Source organism: Oryctolagus cuniculus, chromosome 1 (assembly GCF_051225735.1).
Source record: "Oryctolagus cuniculus isolate XC-2025 breed Fujian yellow rabbit chromosome 1, ASM5122573v1, whole genome shotgun sequence".
NCBI lineage: Eukaryota > Metazoa > Chordata > Mammalia > Lagomorpha > Leporidae > Oryctolagus > Oryctolagus cuniculus.
In genome coordinates this window covers 48,949,158-48,968,239 of record NC_142867.1, presented here as the reverse complement: position 1 = coordinate 48,968,239, position 19,082 = coordinate 48,949,158, and the positions used below count along the sequence as shown (strand labels likewise).

The 19,082-nt window shown below is 50.6% G+C and overlaps 1 protein-coding gene, 1 long non-coding RNA gene and 1 pseudogene across 10 annotated transcripts; 2 read left to right on the top strand and 1 right to left on the bottom strand.

Annotated features, from left to right (window-relative positions):
• Positions 1-699: 699 nt before the first annotated feature.
• LOC149128383 (uncharacterized) lies at positions 700-8,053 on the bottom strand. The gene is made up of 2 exons (XR_016218495.1): positions 7,456-8,053; positions 700-790 (listed from the first exon to the last, which is right to left on the bottom strand). It is a non-coding gene; the product is annotated as an uncharacterized LOC149128383 (long non-coding RNA).
• LOC149128384 (protein lin-28 homolog A pseudogene) lies at positions 789-6,972 on the top strand (annotated as a pseudogene). The gene has a single exon (XR_016218488.1). The product of XR_016218488.1 is annotated as a protein lin-28 homolog A pseudogene (transcript).
• A 43-nt stretch (positions 8,054-8,096) lies between the features above and the next one.
• NCR3LG1 (natural killer cell cytotoxicity receptor 3 ligand 1) lies at positions 8,097-18,282 on the top strand. Of its 8 annotated transcripts, none has more exons than XM_017350897.4 (4): positions 8,097-8,417; positions 12,581-12,928; positions 16,189-16,515; positions 17,696-18,282. In XM_017350897.4, the coding sequence occupies exons 1-4, from the start codon at positions 8,354-8,356 to the stop codon at positions 17,788-17,790; spliced, it is 834 nt and encodes a 277-aa protein (XP_017206386.3). In that variant the 5' UTR covers positions 8,097-8,353; the 3' UTR covers positions 17,791-18,282. The 8 variants fall into 8 exon arrangements, with proteins under 8 accessions (XP_017206386.3, XP_017206384.3, XP_089167102.1 ...); XM_017350895.4 differs by having other exon boundaries at positions 17,693-18,282; XM_089310976.1 differs by lacking the exon at positions 8,097-8,417 and adding an exon at positions 8,567-8,688 and having other exon boundaries at positions 17,693-18,282.
• The last annotated feature ends 800 nt before the right edge of the window (positions 18,283-19,082 follow it).

Genomic DNA, 19,082 nt, shown 5'->3' with positions numbered 1-19,082 from the left:
GGATTTTGTTGTTTTTTACTACTGTATAGTATTGTATAGAGTCCATATCCCATAATTTCTTTATCCAGGGTAATGTTGATGGGCATTTAGGTTGATTCTAGGTCCTAGCTATTGTGAATTGAGCTGCAATAAACATTAAGGTGCAGACAGCTTTTTTATTTGCCAATTTAATTTCCTTTGGGTAAATTCCAAGGAGTGGGATGACTGGGTTTTATGATAGGGTTACATTCAGGTTTCTGAGGAATTTCCAAACTGTCTTCCATAGTGGGTTTACCAGTTTGCATTCCCACCAACAGTGGGTTAGTGTCCCTTTTTCCCCACATCCTCACCAGCATCTGTTGTTGGTAGATTTCTGAATGTGAGCCATTCTAACCGCGGTGAGGTGAAACCTCATTGTGGTTTTGATTTGCATTTCCCTGATTGCTAGTGATCCTGAACATTTTTTCATGTGCCTGTTGGCCATTTGGATTTCCTCTTTTGGAAAATGTCTATTGAGGTCCTTGGCCCATCTCTTAAGTGGGTTGTTTGTTTTGTTGTTGTGGAGTTTCTTGATCTCTTTGTAGATTCTGGTTATTAACCCTTTATCTGTTGCATAGTTTGCAAATATTTTTTCCCATTCTGTCGGTTGTCTCTTCACTCTCCTGACTGTTTCTTTTGCAGTACAGAAACTTCTCAATTTGATGCAACCCCAATTGTTAATTTTGGCTTTGACTGCCTGTGCCTCGGGGGTCTTCTCCAAGAAGTCTTTGCCTGTGCCTATATCTTGCAGTGTTTCCCCAATGAAGAACAACTGGAATTGATCAGATGAAATAAGGAATAAAGTTAGGCAGAGCTGAACTCAAAGTTTGGTTTGCCAAATTGGTAGAAATTACATATAACTGTACTTTTTTATGATATTACGACTGTTTTAAAATCTCTGTAGTGAAACTGAACACTTGTTCATTTGATTGTTATTTATAGCCCTAGCCTATTTTCTTCTGAAAATCTACTTAACTATTTAGTAGAACCCTTAAGACTTTGACTATAATGTAAGTGCAAATATGTTGTCTCGAGAAAGTCACAGGGATTTTGCTTCCCTTGGAGCCCCCTCCATGCCACTCTGGCTGGAGGTCTCTCACTCTAATAAATCTTGCTTTTCTCTTTGCCTTTCTGTTTGGAAATTCTTCGATGTGAGACAAAGAACCAAGGTAATAATATTTTTGCTGCCGCCATCTCACCCCTACATTTTGGTGCTGTGACTTGGATAGCAACTCTAACATGAGATGGATCCCACTCAAGTTCAACTCCAACCAGTGTCAGGGTCATCCCCCCAGACTAGTGAGCATGTGGACAGCTCTTGCTTTTGTTGGTGTATTTCACTCTCCTCCATAGAAACTCTCATTTTCTCAAAAACCAGGTCCCGATCAGCCATTTAAAAGCGATTAGCATGGCTGCCGTACTGAAGACTCATGGCTCAGGCTTGCTGATTAAGGCCAGAGCAACCCCCTGGACTCAGCTAGGGCCTGAGTTCTTGGGAGGCCCTGGCTGTCTGACACCTCTGGGAGGTGGGATAAGGCCTGTTCTACGGGAGTGGATGGGTCTCAGGAGAGGGAAAAGGTCCTCTTCCCACCAGGTCTACGACAAATCTTGGGCCCCTGCTTGTCAATTCCTCTGCCCCAGGATGCCTCAGTGGGCAGGACCATCCTGCCCAAACCTCAGATTCTTAGACCTTGCTGGAGCCCAGAGGGGCATTGGGTCTCCAGTAGTTGGGCAGGTGTCCTGGCAGACCAAGAAGCACACGCCACTCTGTGCAACCTCTCTTGCCCACTCTGGCCACTCTATTCTAACCCCTCTCTTCTCTGGTGTAGATTGGCCCCTTGTGAGGGACTGGGAGAAGGCCTCGAGACAACTGACAGATTCTGGCTGGGGCTACACTCCAGTGCTTCCAGAAGGTCTCTTGCAGGCACAGGCCCCGACAGCTGGAATGGTGTTGGGCTGGGAAATGCACTTTGCTGCAGGGAGCAAGTCCCCTGCTCTTCTAGAGTCCTCACAAGCTGCAGAGCCCAAGGCTCCACTCTTCCTACTTCTCATCTCAGCTCTGGGAATGTTGATGTGGTCCAACTCAGCTTCCTTTCACGGGATCGGCCTGGCGGCCATTAGGGTGTTGGCCGAAAACGTAATTCTGTCCTTCCCTTCTTGGAGGCTAATTCGTCGGTGATACTGGACACAGCTTGGAGCGAGGCTGTGGGCTCTGGGCTCTATGCCTCAGTGAGTTTTTCCTTTACCCCAGATCCCGGCAAGATCTCCACCTCTCTGCTCCTCTAAATGCTTTCTGCACCCTGCCAGGTTACCTGAGTCTTACAAACTCGAATTCTTGGTCTCATTAGTAGGCATTTTGTGGATATTTTGTTCATTAGCTCTGGGTTAAAGTTCAATGATCCTTTTTGCAGGCCAGTAGCTTTTCAATCTAGAGTCCCATTAGATGCAGCTCCCCACATGACCAGAACTTGTGCAGATAAGTCTCAGCATGTCTCTGGTATTCCCTACCTTCCTATGTAGCTCATACCTCAGAGGAGGTTTACTGGGAGAATTTTTATTCCCCCACTCTGCTTCTTTATCCCTTCACCCACCTAGTCACCAACCTAGGTGGTAACCAGAAATGGTAACATCTCTCCACACTCTAGCTTGAAGCACCTTTGTTTGCTAAGGCTCTTGCCATGAAGGCTCGTTGTCAAAATCTGGCCTGATAGAGAAGACTCAAGGTTAAGAGGCATAGAACAACTATTTTTCTTCATGTAGGAGAACAAAGCAATAATATATATTTGACCAGTCAGTGGCTCAATCTAGCACACCATGAGTAAAAGGAGCTGATCACTCCCTGCATGTTTTACTATATACCTGAGGTTACAGGAGTGACAGGCTGAGGGAGCATGGGTAACACGTACTAATCCCATCCTCACCCTCTCCCCTTCCCTGTGGGCTTCAGGCCACTTCTGGAAGCCACAGGCTTTGGGAAAGTTCTGAGAGACATTGTGGAATGAGAATGCCGTGTGAAGATGCCTGCTGGCAAGCGAGCGTCAGTTACTCAGGAATGGCTTCGGAACCCACCTGGCCAAGGAGCCTGCCTGAAAACAGACTGTGATTGGTTAAGGAATAAACTGCCGCTTGACCAGATTGGCTGCCTCGCCTATATAAGCTGCTGTACCAACTGAAATAAATGAGTCTGGGAGCTCATCGCCTCTAGTCTGCTTTCACCCGACTCCCAGTGTCTGAGTCATGACTCCGCTTCTCTTGCCTCCACCATGCTCTTCCTCTTAGAACGAATCCACAGCAACAAGGCATCTCAAACTCAGGAGAGGTAAGAGCTGGTGAGGCATCTATTTTTATACTGTCATTGCAGGAGGCATAGGCATTCTGTGGGGATGCATCCTTAGACTTTGGGACTCTTTTTACCCCTGAGCTTAAAGAAAAATACCTCATCCTTTTCCACAGCACCGTCTGGCCTGCTTACAAGCTAGAGGATGGAGAAGTTAGCCTAAATGAGTTGTGAAAAGTGCCAGCCCCTCTACTCTGACTGCCTGACTCAGAAAGACCTCTGCTCCCTAACTGGCTCCTTGCCTCTATTTCCCTGCATGTGCTCCAGTATGCATTAAACAATTTTCCAGACTGTCACAGGTCCTTAGGTCTATTTTGAGCTAAAAGTTCCTTCTGTTATCACTTTTGACTACTGGTGAGGCTTTTAATCCCAGTGAAGGAGAGTTTTTGGCCAGTGACCATTACCCACTGTTGTAATTTAGTCTGGGTGGGGGGTGTGATGATTTCTAGGCATGAATCTGGGCCCTAAAACCTCATATGCTATTGAATATATATGGATCAATCCATATGATGAACTCTTGGACTTCTTGAGATAGCTCTAATGTGACTCCTAATCCCTGAGGATGGTTTGACTGACAGCCCGATTAGACACTTCCAGGATTGGCTTTTGGTTTTGGGGTATAATGTTATTGTCTCTTTGCAAGGCCTCCAGTTTTTCTCCCTCTACCCTGCCTCTTCATGGGCTCTCACGAGTCTCCTTGTAGGTCATTGCCCTTTATTCTGCCTCCTTAGGAATCTCTGGAGGGGTGTTCAGCTGCTCTGATGGGTGTCCTCTCCCCTTAAACCTAACTTAATGTGAACAATGTCCAGTGGGAAACTAAACTCAAATTCAATTAAAACCTAAAAAGATGTCTTTGGTAAATAACAATCTCATGCCTGAGAATTTTAGTTCAGCTGCAACTGGACATTAGGTATAAAGGAATTTATCTTTTTCGAGTCTAGGAAGATCACTGCCTTTAAAAAATATTGCTTTGTAACTTGACAAACTTGTTTTCCAACTTGACTTAACAGATCCAGCTGCAATAGCAATAGATAATCAGTTCTTGTCAGCCCCTAAAGTGGATTTTGCAGTCTCTGTTTTATGTCACTGATTTCTTTTTTTTTTTTTTTAATTATTTGACAGATAGTTAGACAGTGAGAGAGAGAGACAGAGAAAGGTCTTCCTTCTGTTGGTTCACCCCGCCTCCCCAGTGGCCACTACAGCTGGAGCTACGCTGATCTTAAGCCAGGAGCCAGGTGCTTCCTCCTGGTCTCCCACACGGTTGCAGGTACCCAACCACTAGGACCAACCTCCACTGCCTTCCCAGGCCACGGCAGAGCTGGACTGGAATAGGAGCAGTCGGCACTAGATCTGGCTGCCCATAAAGGATGCCGGTGCCGCAGGTGGAGGATTAACCAAGTGAGCCACGGCGCTGGCCCCTATGTCACTGATTTCTAACTAGAGTTTTAGAAAAAGGAGTAATATTCCATATAAATGTAATTTTGACCTTAATTCAGATAGAGTTATGATATAATATCAGTGTCTTAAGTCAGCTAGGTGTAATTGCTAATTGTCAATTGGGTACAGGTAAATGAGATAAAAGTGTCTAAATGTAAACTTTGGTACTCTTAGCACCTTATATTCTATGGAACAGCTATTTGGGGTTTTAAATATGTTTTCATAAGCTATCTACGAAAATAGTTCAATACCACTTGAAAGTAACTAAGGTGGGGCCAACACTGTGGCATGGTGGGTAAAGCTGCTGCCTGCAGTGCCGGCATCCCATATGGCCACAGGTTCAAATCCTGGCTGCTCCACTTGCAATCCAGCTCTCTGCTATGGCTAAATTCTGGACCCCTGCCCCCATGTGGGAGACCTGGAAGAAGCTCCTAGCTTCTGGCTTCAGATCAGCCCAGCTCCGGCTGTTGTGGTCACTGTGGAGTGAACCAGCGGGTAGAAGATATTCTCTCTCTCTCTCTCTCTGCCTCTGCCTCTCAGTAACTCTGCCTTTCAAATAAATAAATCTCTTTTTAAAAAGCAACTAAAAGCTCCTTTGGCCTCCGTACTTCTCTGAGGCCAGCAGCCGCCCGACTAGGGGCCCGGGGCCGCGGGCTCTGCCGACGACCATGGGCTCCGTGTCCAACCAGCAGTTTACGGGTGGCTGCACCAAGGCGGTGGAGAAGGCGCCCGAGGAGGCACCGGAGGATGCGGCCCGGGCGGCGGACGAGCTGCAGCTGCTGCACCGGGCCGGCATCTGTAAGTGATTCAAGGTGAGCATGGGGTTCAGCTTCCTGTACATGACCACCCGCGCTGGGGCGGTGCTCGACCCCCCCCACCCCCCGCCGCCGCCCCGTGGATGTCTTTGTGCACCAGAGTAAGCTGCACATGGAGGCCTTCCGGAGCCTGAAGGAGGGTGAAGCAGTGGAATTCACCTTCAAGAAGTCCGCCAAGGACCTGGAATCCATCCGTGTCACAGGGCCTGGTGGGTGTTCTGTGGTGGCAGCGAGAGGCGGCCACAGAGGCAGAGCATGCAAAAGCACGGATCTAAAGGAGACAGGTGCTACAACTGTGGAGGTCTAGACCATCATGCCTAGGAGTGCAGGCTGCCACCCCAACCCAAGAAGTGCCACTTCTGCCAGAGCATCAGCCATATGGTGGCCTCGTGCCCCCTGAAGGCCCAGCAGGCCCCCAGCGCCCAGGGAAAGCCAGCCTACTTCCGGGAGGATGAGGGGGAGATCCACAGCCCTGCCATGCTCCCCGAGGCCCAGAATTGAGCCACAGGGGGTGGGGGCTAGTTTTTTGGCTATCAAGAAGTTTCAAGGGGCAGGCATCAACTGCAGAGTAAAGAAAGTGGGGACAGGGTGGGTTGGGAAGAGCTGGCATTGCCATGTATCCCAGGCTGGGGTTCACAGCATCTCCTCTTTTCCCCTCTTGCCGGGAGGAAGGAGTGAGGCAGGGAATTCCAACCATGCTGTATCCAAATGCAATTAAGGGTTTTGGGGGGTATTACCCTGTAACCTGCATGCTTTACCTGAGGCCCCGTGTGCCAAATCTCTTGCTTTGGAAAGTCGTGTGGATGGGGGAAGTTTTCCTTTGAAGGAAGGATATGGAATAATACTTCCCTAGCCAGGGTGAGAAACTTGGTTGTGGGACCAGATTCCTGGACCCAACCCCCAAACCACTATGTCCTGTGGGAGGGACTCTCGGGAGTAAGGCAGGGTTTTCCACATCTTGTTTCCTCATAACTCAATCCTGGGACAGGGTGCTAGGAAGTGTCCCAAGCAATGTGTTGTGACGATCGGCAAAAAGGGTGGCTAGGGGAACAGTCACAGACCCGCTGCTCCTGAGCTCACTCCTGACCCCATTCTGGGCCAATGTGATTTATTTATTTGCTCCCTTGGATAACTGCACCTGGGGTCCCACTTTCTCCAGGATGCCAACTGCACTAACTATGTGCAAACGACGTATCTTGTGCATTTGAACTTCTTGTTTTTTTTTTTTTTTTAATATAAACAGTCTGGGTTTGTATTTTTGTATATTTTAATCAAAGGCCCTCATTCCTGCACTGTGTTCTCAGGTCCATGAGCAATCTCAGGGATAAGGTCTGCACAGCTGGAAGGCTTTTTGTTGTTTTTTATCACCATGGAGAGCAACCATCAACCAATTGTTTTGCAATCAATTAATGATAATTAAAAAAAAAACAGCTAAGGACTTTAAGAAGCTATTACTGATGTTATACATATGTACATGTTTTATGTCGACATGGGAAAATTTATTGAAAGCTTTCTTTTAATTGGCCTATAGATAAAAGATTGCTCATAAATTTTAACTGCTAAACTAACATGAAACCTTGGACAGAAGCAGTTTCTGCAAGCTGGCACTGCTTCCCCGACCTGTGGCTGGAACCCTGTCTTGACTGTGACTCTGCCCTATTAGCTTGAAGATGCCAGAGAAGTCATCGCCCAGTTCGACTAACAGAAGTTAGGGTCGATTCCTCTGGGGGAGGGGAGGTGGGAAGCCAGACAGGGTAGTGGGCAGTCAGGGTGGTCCCAGCGCAGGTTTATGGTGCAAAATGCTTGTTTTCCTCAGAAGTTATCTTTTGCAAAGTCAAAAGTACTTACCTGGAGCCAGCGCTGTGGTGTAGCCGGTAAAGCCGCTGCCTGTAGTGCTGCATCCCATATGGGTGCCGGTTCTAGTCCCAGCTGCCCCACTTCTGATCCAGCTCTCTGCTGTGGCCTGGGGAAGCAGTAGAAGATGGCCAAAGTCCTTGGCCCCTGCCCCATGTGGGAAGCATGGAAGAAGCTCGTGGCTCTTGGCTTCAGATTGGTGCTGCTCGAGCCATTGTGGCCAGTTGGGGAATGAACCAGTGGATGGAAGACCTCTCTCTCTGTAACTCTGACTTCCAAATAAATAAACTAATAAATCTTTTTTATAAAAAAGTATCTGAAGGTTTTGCTTTAAACCATGTGAGGCCAGTGAATACCCAGAGCCACGGTTTCTTTCTTCTAAGCAGGTTCGGGTGGCCTTGGGACCCTGCACCGGTGTGAGAGACCTGCAAGAAGCTCCTGGCTTTTGGCTTCCTATAAGCTCAGCTCTGGCTTTTGTGGTCATTTGGGGAGTGAACCAGAGGAATGGAAAAGCTCTCTCTATGGCTCTACCTCTGTATGTAATTCTGTCTTTCAAATAAATAAAATGAATCTAAAAAAAAAAAGAAAAAGACATCACCTGGGCCTTATGCCCGCATAAGCCCATATATGGGAGTCCTGGGTTTGAGCTCTGGCTGAGTCAGCTTCCTGCAGTCACGTGCTCACCTGGCTCCCGGCGCCGCCGGCTACTCCAGAGGGTTTCCAGAGTCATTTCATACTTCGGGGTTGCGCCCTGAGCTCGCGTCCGCGGCAGAAGACCCGTCTCCTCTCCCGCCCCCGGCTGCGGAAGCATTGACAGCAGCGCTCTGCTCAGCGGCCGGCACCTGCGGAGCGGACGGCAAGAGGACGGAACGCAGAGCGGCTGAGTGAATGAATGGCGAGCGGGCTCGGACCGACGCCGCTGCTGCTGGCAGTGTGGGGCACGCTGGGGGCGACAGGTAGGGCCAGGGAGCGGAGGGGACGGTGCGGTGTGGGGGGCCCGGGGTCTGGGGTTTGGGTCTGGGGAGAGGGGGTGGGAACGGGACGCCGCCGTCGCCAGCCCGGCTCGGAGCCCTGCTTCGTGAAATACAGACTCGGGTAGCGATTCCACAGGTGACTGTCCTGAAGGCATTCTGTGTGCCGGGTGACAGCCCCCAGACTGTGTCCTAAGAGTGTGCGCTTTAGGGGTCGCCCGATTGCCCAGACCTTCTGGGTGTGGCGAGAGCGCCGGTGTGTGTGTGGGGGGGGGTGGGGTAGGGGGGTAGCGGCGGTGGCCGGAGAAGCCCGGACCCGGCGAGAGCGCCGGTGTGTGTGGGGGGGGGGGGGGCGGGGGATTGGTGGCATTCGCTGGAGAATCTCGGAGCCGGCGAGTTCGCCGGTGTGTGTGTGGGGCGGGGGGGAGGCGGCGGGGAGTTTGGTGGCGGTCGCCGGAGAAGCCCGGAGCCGGCGAGTTCTCCGGTGTGTGGTGGGGGCGGGCGGGTGTTGGGTGGCGATCGCCGGAGTAGCCGGGAACCCGCGAGAGCGCCGGTGTGTGTTGGGGGCGGGCGGGTGTTGGGTGGCGATCGCCGGAGTAGCCGGGAACCCGCGAGAGCGCCGGTGTGTGAGTGTCGGGGGGCGGGGGAGGGGGGGTTGGTGGCGGTCGCGGGAGAAACCCGGAGCCGGCGAGAGCGCTGGTGTGTGTGTGTTGGGGGAGGGATAGCGGAAGTCGCGGGAGAAGCCCGGAGCCGGCGAGAGCGCAGGTGTGTGTGTGTTGGGGGAGGGATAGCGGAAGTCGCGGGAGAAGCCCGGAGCCGGCGAGTTCGCCGGTGTGTGTGTTGGAGGAGGGTTTGGTGGCTGTCGCCGGAGTAGCCGGGAGCAGGCAAGAGCGCCGGTGGGTGTGTGTGTGTTGGCGGGGCGGTTAGCGGCGGTCGGTCGCCTGAGAAGCCCAGCCGGCGAGAGCGCCTGTGGGGGGGGGGGCGGGGGATTGGTGGCATTCGCATGAGAATCTCGGAGCTGGCGAGTTCGCCTGTGTGTGTGTTGGGGGGGGGGGGGTTGGTGGCAGTCGCCAGAGAAACCCGGAGCCTGCAAGTGCACCATGGGGGGGGGGGGAGGGTGGCGGCGGTCACCGGAGAAGCCGGGAGCCTGCAAGAGAGCCAGTGGGGGTGGGGGTAGGGCTGCAGCGGCTGAGGCTGCCAGAGGCCACGGGCTGCCTACCTGCAGGCTTAGCACTCTGGCAGATCTTGAAGGCAGAGGAAGGGCTTTGTGCCATAAGGATGTATGCCATATACACACGCGACATGTATGTGTGTAAACGCATATGCTGTTTCCCCAAGTTTGAGAAACAAAAGTAAGTTCTAAAGAGAGTAAAAATGGGGGTTAAAGCCACGGCCTGCAGCGCTGGCATCCCACGTGGACGCCGGTTTGAGTCCTGACTACTCCACTTCCCATCCAGCTCCTTGCTAATGTGCCTGCAAAAGCAGCAGAAGGTGGCCCAGGTGCTTGGGCCCCTGCACCCACGTGGGAGACAAGAAGCTCCTGGCTCCTGGCTTCCACCTGGTGCTGCTGGGTCCTTTGCATTCACTTGGGAGAGTGAACCAGGCAATGGAAGACCTCACTCTCTCTCTCCCTCCCTCTCTCTCTCTACCTCTACCTAGACCTCTCTCTCTCTGCCTTTCCAATAAATAAATGCAAAAATGTAGACATTAAACAGAATAGTTGATGATGATATCAAAAAGAATAAATAGTATTTCTAAGCATTTGAGTGCACACCCTGAAAATAAAGTTAAGAAAGCAATTTCATGTACAACAGCTTTAAAAAGAATAAAAGCCTGGCGTGGCCCAGTCCTGCGTGGATGTCCTTTGCAGCAGTGGGTGGCGGCTTCTGTCCACCTGCTCTCCTAGCTCGGTGCGTGCCTCTGCCCCATGGAAGATTCGGTGGACATGGACACGAGGCCCCAGAACTCTTCCTGGTTGTGAACTAAAGGCTAACAAAGATTCCCACTTTGAAGTGGACAGTGAAAAATCAGCACTTGTTATATTAACGATGTCCAGTTGGTGCTGGTGCACAGGATGCACGTCACATTGTTGAGGCAGAAGCAATGAATGATGCGGCCAGTCCAGTTACAGGCACCCTGGCAATTTTGGAAATGCATGACCAATGGTTTCCCTGGGTGGCTTTGAAATAGCGCCACCCGTGTCTTCAGGCTGAAGTGTGGTTCAGGGCCTGTGCATGTGAGTGGACGGCCCTTAGTGGCCAGGGAGGAAGACGTGGACTCAAGAAGAGGAGGACGTGAGACTGTTAAGCACACCTGGAAGGCAATCTGCTCCTAGGGGTGCAGCAAGGTACCTCAGGAAAAGCAAAACCTGCCGCTGATGGAGGTGGTGGCAATGGAGATGACGATGAGGAGGAGACTGAAGAAGCAGCTGTATAGGAGATACCCCAGCCAAAAGTCACAAAGTCCAGCCAGCATGGGAAGGGCTCAAAACCATCAACGCCAACATCAAAAGGTCAGCAATCCCTCAAAAAGCAGGAAACACTCCTAAAGCACCCAAAGGACCTGGTTCTGTGGAAGACTTTTTTTTTTTTTTTTTGACAGGCAGAGTGGATAGTGAGAGAGAGACAGAGAGAAAGGTCTTCTTTTTGATGTTGGTTCACCCTCCAATGGCCGCCACAGCTGGCGCACTGCGGCCGGTGCACCGCACTGATCCGAAGGCAGGAGCCAGGTGCCTCTCCTCGTCTCCCATGGGGTGCAGGGCCCAAGCACTTGGGCCATCCTCCACTGTCTTCCCGGGCCACAGCAGAGAGCTGACCTAGAAGAGGGCAACTGAGATAGAATCTGGCGCCCCGACCGGGATTAGAACCCGGTGTGCCGGCGCCGCTAGGTGGAGGATTAGCCTATTGAGCCGTGGCGCCGGCATGTAGAAGACATTAAAGCTGACATGCAGGCAAGTGTGGAGAAAGCTGGTTGTCTTCCTTGGGTGGAAGATGAGAAATGCTTCCAGGGACTGACCAGGAGGCCAAGCGAGATCTCTCTGTGGAGGACGCCTCCGAGAAGACAGTTCATGCAGTTGGTGAAAGTTTTCCATGTGACTTCATTTCTGTAACAGTTGGTATTGGACTGCCCTTTTTATAGTGGAGGGTGAGAAGTTTCCCTTTTGTGTTGGATCATGTTGTCCATATTCGATGGCCAAGAATGTGTTGATCAAAATGCCTGTTTAGGGGGTCAGTGCTCTGGTGTAGCAGGTTAAGCGGCTGCATGCAGTGCTGGCATGCCACGTGGGCACGGGTTCCAGTCCCAGCTGCTCTACTTCTGATTCAGCTCCCTGCTAATGCACCCGGGAAAGCAGCAGCAGATGACCCAAGTGCTTTGGCCTCTGCACCCATGTGGGAGACCTGGCTGACTTTCCCATCCCTTCTCCTTTCCTTGGGGAAGTACAATGAATAAATGAAGACTGATTGGTACTGAAAAAAAAAGCTTACCATTAAAAATAAATTAATAAATAAATTTGTGGATGAGTCTGTAGAAAAGTGCACTCAGGTGCCAAGGCCACGCAGAAGGCCAGGTGGCTGGATCTACTGTGGAAGGCAATCCCCACCTCCTCCTGCAGAAGGCCCCAAGACAGAACCTGTTCTCCATCCAAGAGGAAGCCTAATGGGAGGAATAGGACACGAGAAGGCAGGATGAGCTGACCACACAAGAAGTGCTTTCCTTGAAAAGTCCATGGACAAATTTTCCAGTGGTATAAAACCCCCAGATGACTTCCTTTCACAACTTTTTCCTGGGAAGAAGCTCCTCCTGGTTGTTTCACTGGGAACTTTGCCCCTTAGCTTTCAGTCCCTCTGTACTTTTCAATAAAATACTTTGCTGAAAATCAGCTCGTTTGCTCGTTCATCTGCCTCATGCTTTCTCGTGGATAGACCAGTTCCTGGGCTTCATATCAGCAGGAGCCATCTTGATGTATGGGCGGGGGTCGAACCCTCCACTTACCACTGTAGCAGGGCCATGGACAAAGGACCCCTGTCCTGAGTCCTTCCCTATCCATGCCCTAAAGGAATTTGCTTGCCATTCATGTGGTTGTGTTTGAGCTGCGGGCCTGTTATTTGCCAAGGGGCTCCTATAACTGAGTTCTCCTGTCGCCACAGGTTTTCTGAAAGTGGAGATGGCAGGGAAGACTCAGGTCATGTTCCTCAATGACGATGTCACCATCTACTGTAAGATCCCCGGTTCCCCACTCCTGGACAGCAGCTTCATGGGTGTCATCTGGTTTCAGAAGATTGGAGGATCGGAAATGGAAGCCAGGCTGTATGAGTATTATGGCGGTCACCAAGCAGCATTCCGACCTGGAGCCAGCGTGCCTCTTGAGCTGCTGGAGAGGGGAGACGCCTCACTGCGGCTGCCTGGCATCCAGCTCAGGGAAGCCGGAGAGTACCGCTGTGAGGTGGTGGTCACCCCCCAGAAGGCAGAGGGCGTAGTCCAGGTGGAAGTTGTGGGTGAGTGTCCTAGGGCAGCGCCCTGCGGTTCCTTGCCCTGGTTCTGGGGCTCGGGTGGAGCAAGGCTTAGAGCAGGGGCCCGGGGATCAGACGTGGGTTGAGTCCTGGGCTTTGGTAGAATTAGACAACCTTGGGCAAGCTATTAGGCATTCTGAATCTCAGTGCCCTTTTGTCTGAACAAGGGGAGTCGTCTGCCTGGGAGGGCTGTTGGGAAGATGCCATGAAAACACGCAGGGGAAGTGACTGTCAGGGCACAGCTTCATTCCCTGTGCGTGGGCAGAGAAAGGCGGCCATGGTGATCATTACGTTATTCCCATATGGGGTGGGAGTCAGTCTCACTGAAGAGCTACCTCGGAAAGGAGAGGGAAGCTGGGCTGTGGCTCTCAGAAGTGACCCCCATGCCAGCTCTTTGCTTCCACACTGAGTGCATCTGTCATTTAATATCTTTGGGCCTGGATTTCCCAATACAAAATGGGCCGTGTGATAGGACAACAAGTGCAAACCTCTAGTTGAGTGCCTGAAGTGAGGAAGAAAAGTTCCCAGGACAAAAACATCCCCTGAATCCATCTTTGAGCTCCACTGTCTTCCAGTACAAAAAGGCCTGATGCACCCTGGTGAGAACGTAGAGAAAAGGGTACCCTGACACGCTGTTGGTGGGAGTCAGTTACCATGGCCATTAAGGGGACCAGGGAGGAAGGTGTTCAGAGAAAGGCAACACAGGCCAGGGGTTGGCTTAGCGGTGAAGATGCCCACATCTGGGGCCTGGGTTGTATCACAGTGGGTTTTGCCACTGGCATCCCATATCCAGAGTGTTGGTTCAAGTCTGGCTGATCCACTTCCATTTTAGCTCCTGGCTAGTGTGCCCAGGGAGGCAGTGGAAGATGGCCCAAGTGCTGGGGCTCCTGCCATGCATGTGGGAGAACCAGGATGGAGTTCCTGGCTCCTCGCTCTGGCCCAGCTTATCCCGGGCTGTTGCAGTAGTCAGGGAATGAAGCAGTATATGGAAGCTCGTTCTTGCTCTCGCTCTCATTCTCTCTCTCTTTCTCTTTCCCCATCCCTCTCCCTCTCCCTCTCCCTCTTTCTCTGTTGTTTTACTCTTTCATAATACATAAAGAAATCTTTAAATGAAAGGATGTAATGCCATGTGCAGCCAAATGGATGTTCTTGGTGGCTATTACGGTAAGTGAAATAAGCCACACATTCACAGATATGTATATTTTCTGTCGTATGTGAAGTTTAAATATATATATTTTGGAAAAAGTGACCTGCTAATATGTGGAGGGACTTAGTGGGTATGTTGCTGGGGCTGCCATAATGAAACACCTGTGACTTGGTGGCTCACACAAGAACGTGTGGTTTCTCGCGGTTCTGAAGGTGAGGTGTCACGGGTGTTGGTTTCTTTTGGGCCCTTTCTCCTTGGCTGTTCTCTCCCTGTGTTCCTGTGGTTTCCCTCTGTGCATTGTGTCTGGGTCCTGTTTCCTCGTTTGCTAAGGACCCCAGTCAGATTAGATGAGGACCTACCCAAGTGTTCTCATTTAAGCTGTGTTTTCTCATTAATACAGTCTCAGTGTGAGATGCTAGAAATTTGTGAGGCATAGTAATTGTGGAGGGACGCAGTTCAGTACTAATAAGGAAACACTGTCTGTGAGCCCTCCGTGACTGTACATAGGACCTTGAATATTGTGACATATTGACTTTGGGAGTGGGGATATATGTTAGTTAGGATTCATTTCCTCTGCACCAGACAGAGAGCCAAAAACAATGATTTTTGAAAAATTAATGGACTTTATTTTTTCTAGGAGAGTTTTACATTTACTAAAAAATCTAAAAAATTAAGGCGCTGGCCTGGGGATGTAGTGTGTTAAGCCGCTGCCTGCCATTTGCGCATCCCATATGAACACCTGTTCAAGTCCTGGCTGCTCTAGTTCTGGTCCAGTTCCCTGATAATATACCTGGAATAGCAGCAGGAGATTGCCCACGTGCTTGGGGCCCTGCACCCCAGTGGGAGACCTGGAAGAAGCCCCTGGGTCCAGGCTTTGGCCTGGACAGCCCTGGCTTTTGTGGCCATTTGGGGAGTGAATCAGCTGATAGAAGTTGCTCTCCCTCTCTGACTCTCCCTCTCTGTCTTTGTAATTCTGCCTTTCAAATTAATAAATTTTAAAAAAACAAAAACCAGCCTCTAGTATGCATAGCTATTTAGTTTGGTGTGATTTAAAAACTTGTAAAGCTAATGCACAGCCCTTGCCCCATTATTGATGTCTTGTGTTAGTTTGGCACACTGTTCGTTAAAGATGTATGCAGGCAGCTGGGTCAGAAGTGCAGCGGCTGAGCCTGAAACTGGTGCCCATATTGGATGCTGGACCACAGTCAGCAGCTTTACTCACTACACCAGGACGCTGGCCCCAGTGTGCCACATTTCATCCAAGTTTTTTATTTGATAGCAGTGAGCTGTCACTCACTGGTTCACTCCCCAAATGCTCCCAATGGGTTGAGAGAGGACCGCAGCCAGGGCTCCCATGTGGGTTCAAGGACCCTATTGCCTGAGTCATCACTGCTGCCTCCTAGGTGAAGGGGAGAAGGATGCTGAAGGGGAACGGGAGCGACGGCCACGGCCCTTTTCTTCAGGACACACTTCTATTTAGGCAGGCTTTCTGCAAGTTGCTCTTGCCACTTTTGATTGTGCCTGGAACCCTCAGACCCTAATTCACATGGCCACGCTGACTTGCAGTGGAAGCTGGGTGATGTAGCTTTAATCTGGATGTATTACATCTAACCAAAAACACAGACTGGAAATTAGGCAGCAGTTAGGATTCTGTACCACTACAGTGCTCCAAGATTTTCTGCAGATTCTCCAAGGTGTGCATGATGCAAAATAGCTAAGAGACTCATGGAGCGCTGGCATGATGACGGTTAGGTGAATGTGAGTGCCATCAGTTCACTCCCCTCTCCTGCGGTCGTGCTACGTGTCAGACCTCAGGCTGGTCATAAGCTTGTGCTTGCCTCCCTTCAGGGAGCCACTGTCTGGTGTGGTACATTAGTGCTTCGCAGCATGACAGGACTGGGCATGGCTGCAGAATTACCCAACCTCGGTCTCGGTCTTTAAGCAGAGTGGCCATCTCGTGGATCTGGTCCCGTCTTGGCCAGTAGCAGTGATGGACAGATGTGTGGGCACCAGGAAAGTCAGTTAGCAGAAGCTGTGAGGGCAGGAAAGGATGGCTGAGCTCTGGGCCTGAGGCTGTGTGACTCCTCTCTCCTGGCAGCTTCTCCAGCTGGCAAAGTAACTCTGGACCAAGCCACAATGAAAGAAAACAGATATGTCCGTCTGGTGTGCAAGACATCTGGCTTCTACCCTGAATCCATTACCATAACTTGGGAGAAGTGGACCCAGAAGGCTCCCCAGCACCTACAGATTTCTGAAGGCGAATTCAGTGGCCCTCCGGTCAAGAATGAGGATGGGACGTTCAATGTTACTAGCTACTTGACACTGAAGTCCCCAGTGGAAGCTGATGGGGCCATCTACCAGTGCGTGGTGGGACATGTATCCTTGCACACGTCCCAGCGGTTCAGTCTTCCAGCGATTGAGACAGGTAAGCATCTTTCTGGACATGGCGCTTCCCGCCACCTTGAGGGAGTGTAACTTAAATTGTTGGATGCCTCAAGGATCTTTTCTTGGGATTGACAGGGAAGGAGAGAAAGCTTGGGCTGGAGGGAACAAGCTGGGGTCAGGCCCTGCCCAGCCCCGAATCAGCAGCCCAGACTAAGTCCCTACACCAGATGTCTGGTCAGTAGAGGGTGGTGATAATAGTTGTCCAGTCGAAACAGGGCTGCTCATCAGCTTATGGCACCTTCAGGGTTAGGTCTGGATGGTCTGTGTGTCTTGGAGTGGGAAGCTGGCCTGATGATGGGGGATGGGGACAGGATCCTGCCCAAATCCCCTACAGAGAAGGGGCTAGCAGGGGCCAGGAACCAGCCTGCAACATCCCTTCCAGCAGGATCCAGATCTACTATGAACTGTTGGCTGGCAGAGGCCACATTAGAGGTCCTGTCTCAAGGGCTGAGTCCCCAGGATATATGGCCATCATAGAGGGGTCCTACAGCTGCCTGGGGCTTTGCCCAGGCTCACCGGATCTTTAGGACACAACTCATGACAGAGCCCCTCCTGCTGGCAAGGCGGGAGGTTTTTGACCTCATCCTGGGCGACCTGACCACGTCTCTAGTGTTGGGTAGGAATGACTCTGCTGGGCAGATACATCTTCTGGAGCTAGGAGGGGTAGGGAAGGCAGAGGTCCTGGGGGGATGTTTGTCTAGTTATGCCAGAGTGGACCTTTCGTGCTCCTAGATGGGAAAGGAGTTGTTCTTGGAAGTAAGGGCATGTGTGGGTGGTGTGTTCCAGGTGTGCGCATGCAGGTGTGTGGGAGACAAGTGAATAGGAAATATGCTGTGTGTGTGTGTGTGTGTGTGTGTGTGTGTGTGTGTGTGGGGTTGGGGAGGTATGTGTGTAAGTGAGAGAAGATGAAGCGGTGACTACAGAAGCTCTGAAGACGCATATGGCGTATATACGTGGTATGCGGTGCCCCATATTACAGTGCATTTCTGACAAGGGCTGAATACAATGATGTGTCAAAGTGTGTGTGATGGGAATGGTGATGCTGAGACACGTGGCAGAGGGCAAATGACACAAAGCACACAGGTCCTAGCAGCAGTTGGGTGGTCTTATTGGCTCTTGCAAATAGCTTTCTCTTAACATTCTTCTCTTTCTCTCAGCAGAAACTTCGACAGGAAACGTCTTTGGGAATAATTTCTACTCTATTCCTGTGGCAGCTGTAATTATTGGACTGATTTTTAATTTTTATTTAATTTAATTTTAAATATTTAATTTAAACAATTTTTAATTTTATTTTTTTTTATTTTAGAGATTTATAAATGTAAGATGCTACTGATACAAATGTCCAAAAGTTACAAAAGTCTGATGGTCTTGTGTTGTTATCAGACATGATGGTTATCTTAATGAGAGAGGCCCAGAGGCCTAAAAGGGATAGATGTTTTATAAAATTCTACAGGTGCTTTCAAAAATATTGTGTGGAGTAAACAAGTGGTTCTTCTTGTTAGTTAATGAGTTTATACTTTTAAACAGGGCTATGTAAAGTCTTTTGTCATCCACAGTTTTGTACTCAATTGATGATACTTTAAAGAAAACAGCTAAGGACTTTAAGAAGCTATTACTGATGTTATACATATGTACATGTTTATGTTGACACAGGAAAATTTATTGAGAGCTTTGTTTTAATTGGCTTATAGGTAAAAGATTGCTCACAAATGTAAACTGCTAAATTAACATGAAACCTTGGACAGAATCAGTTTCTGCAAGCTGGCACTGCTTCCCCCACCTGTGGCTGGAACCTGTCTTGACTGTGACGCTGCCCTACTAGCTTGAAGAAGCCAGAGAGGTCATTGCCCAGTTCGACTAACAGAAGTTAGGGGTGATTCCTCTGGGGGAGGGGAGGTGGGGAGCCAGACAGGGTGGTGGGCAGTCAGGGTGGTCCCAGCGGAGGTTTAGGGTACAAAATGCTTGCTTTCCTCAGAGGTTGTCTTTAGCAAGGTCAAAAGTACCTGCCTGGGGCCAGTGCTGTGGCGTAGTGGGTAAAGCTGCTGCCTGCAGTGCCAACATCCCACATGGGCACCAATTCGAGTCTCAGCTGCTCCACTTCTGATCCAGCTCTCTGCTGTGGCCTGGGAAAGCAGCAGAAGATGACTTAAGTCCTTGGACCCCTGCCCCCACTGGGAGACCTGGAAGAAACTCCTGGCTCTTGGCTTCAGATCGGTGCAGCTCCAGCTGTTGCAGGCAACTGGGGAGTGAACCAGTGGGATTGGACCTCTCTCTCTCCCTCTGTCTCTCCTTCTCTTTCTCTGTAACTCTGACCTCCAAATAAATCTTTAAAAAAAAAATCTTTGGGCCGGCGCCATGGCTCAGTAGGCTAATTCTCCACCTTACGGCGCCGGCACACCAGGTTCTAGTCCCGGTCGGGGCACCGGATTCTGTCCCAGTTGCCCCTCTTCCAGGCCAGCTCTCTGCTGTAGCCCGGGAGTGCAGTGGAGGATGGCCCAAGTGCTTGGGCCCTGCACCCCATGGGAGACCAGGAGAAGCACCTGGCTC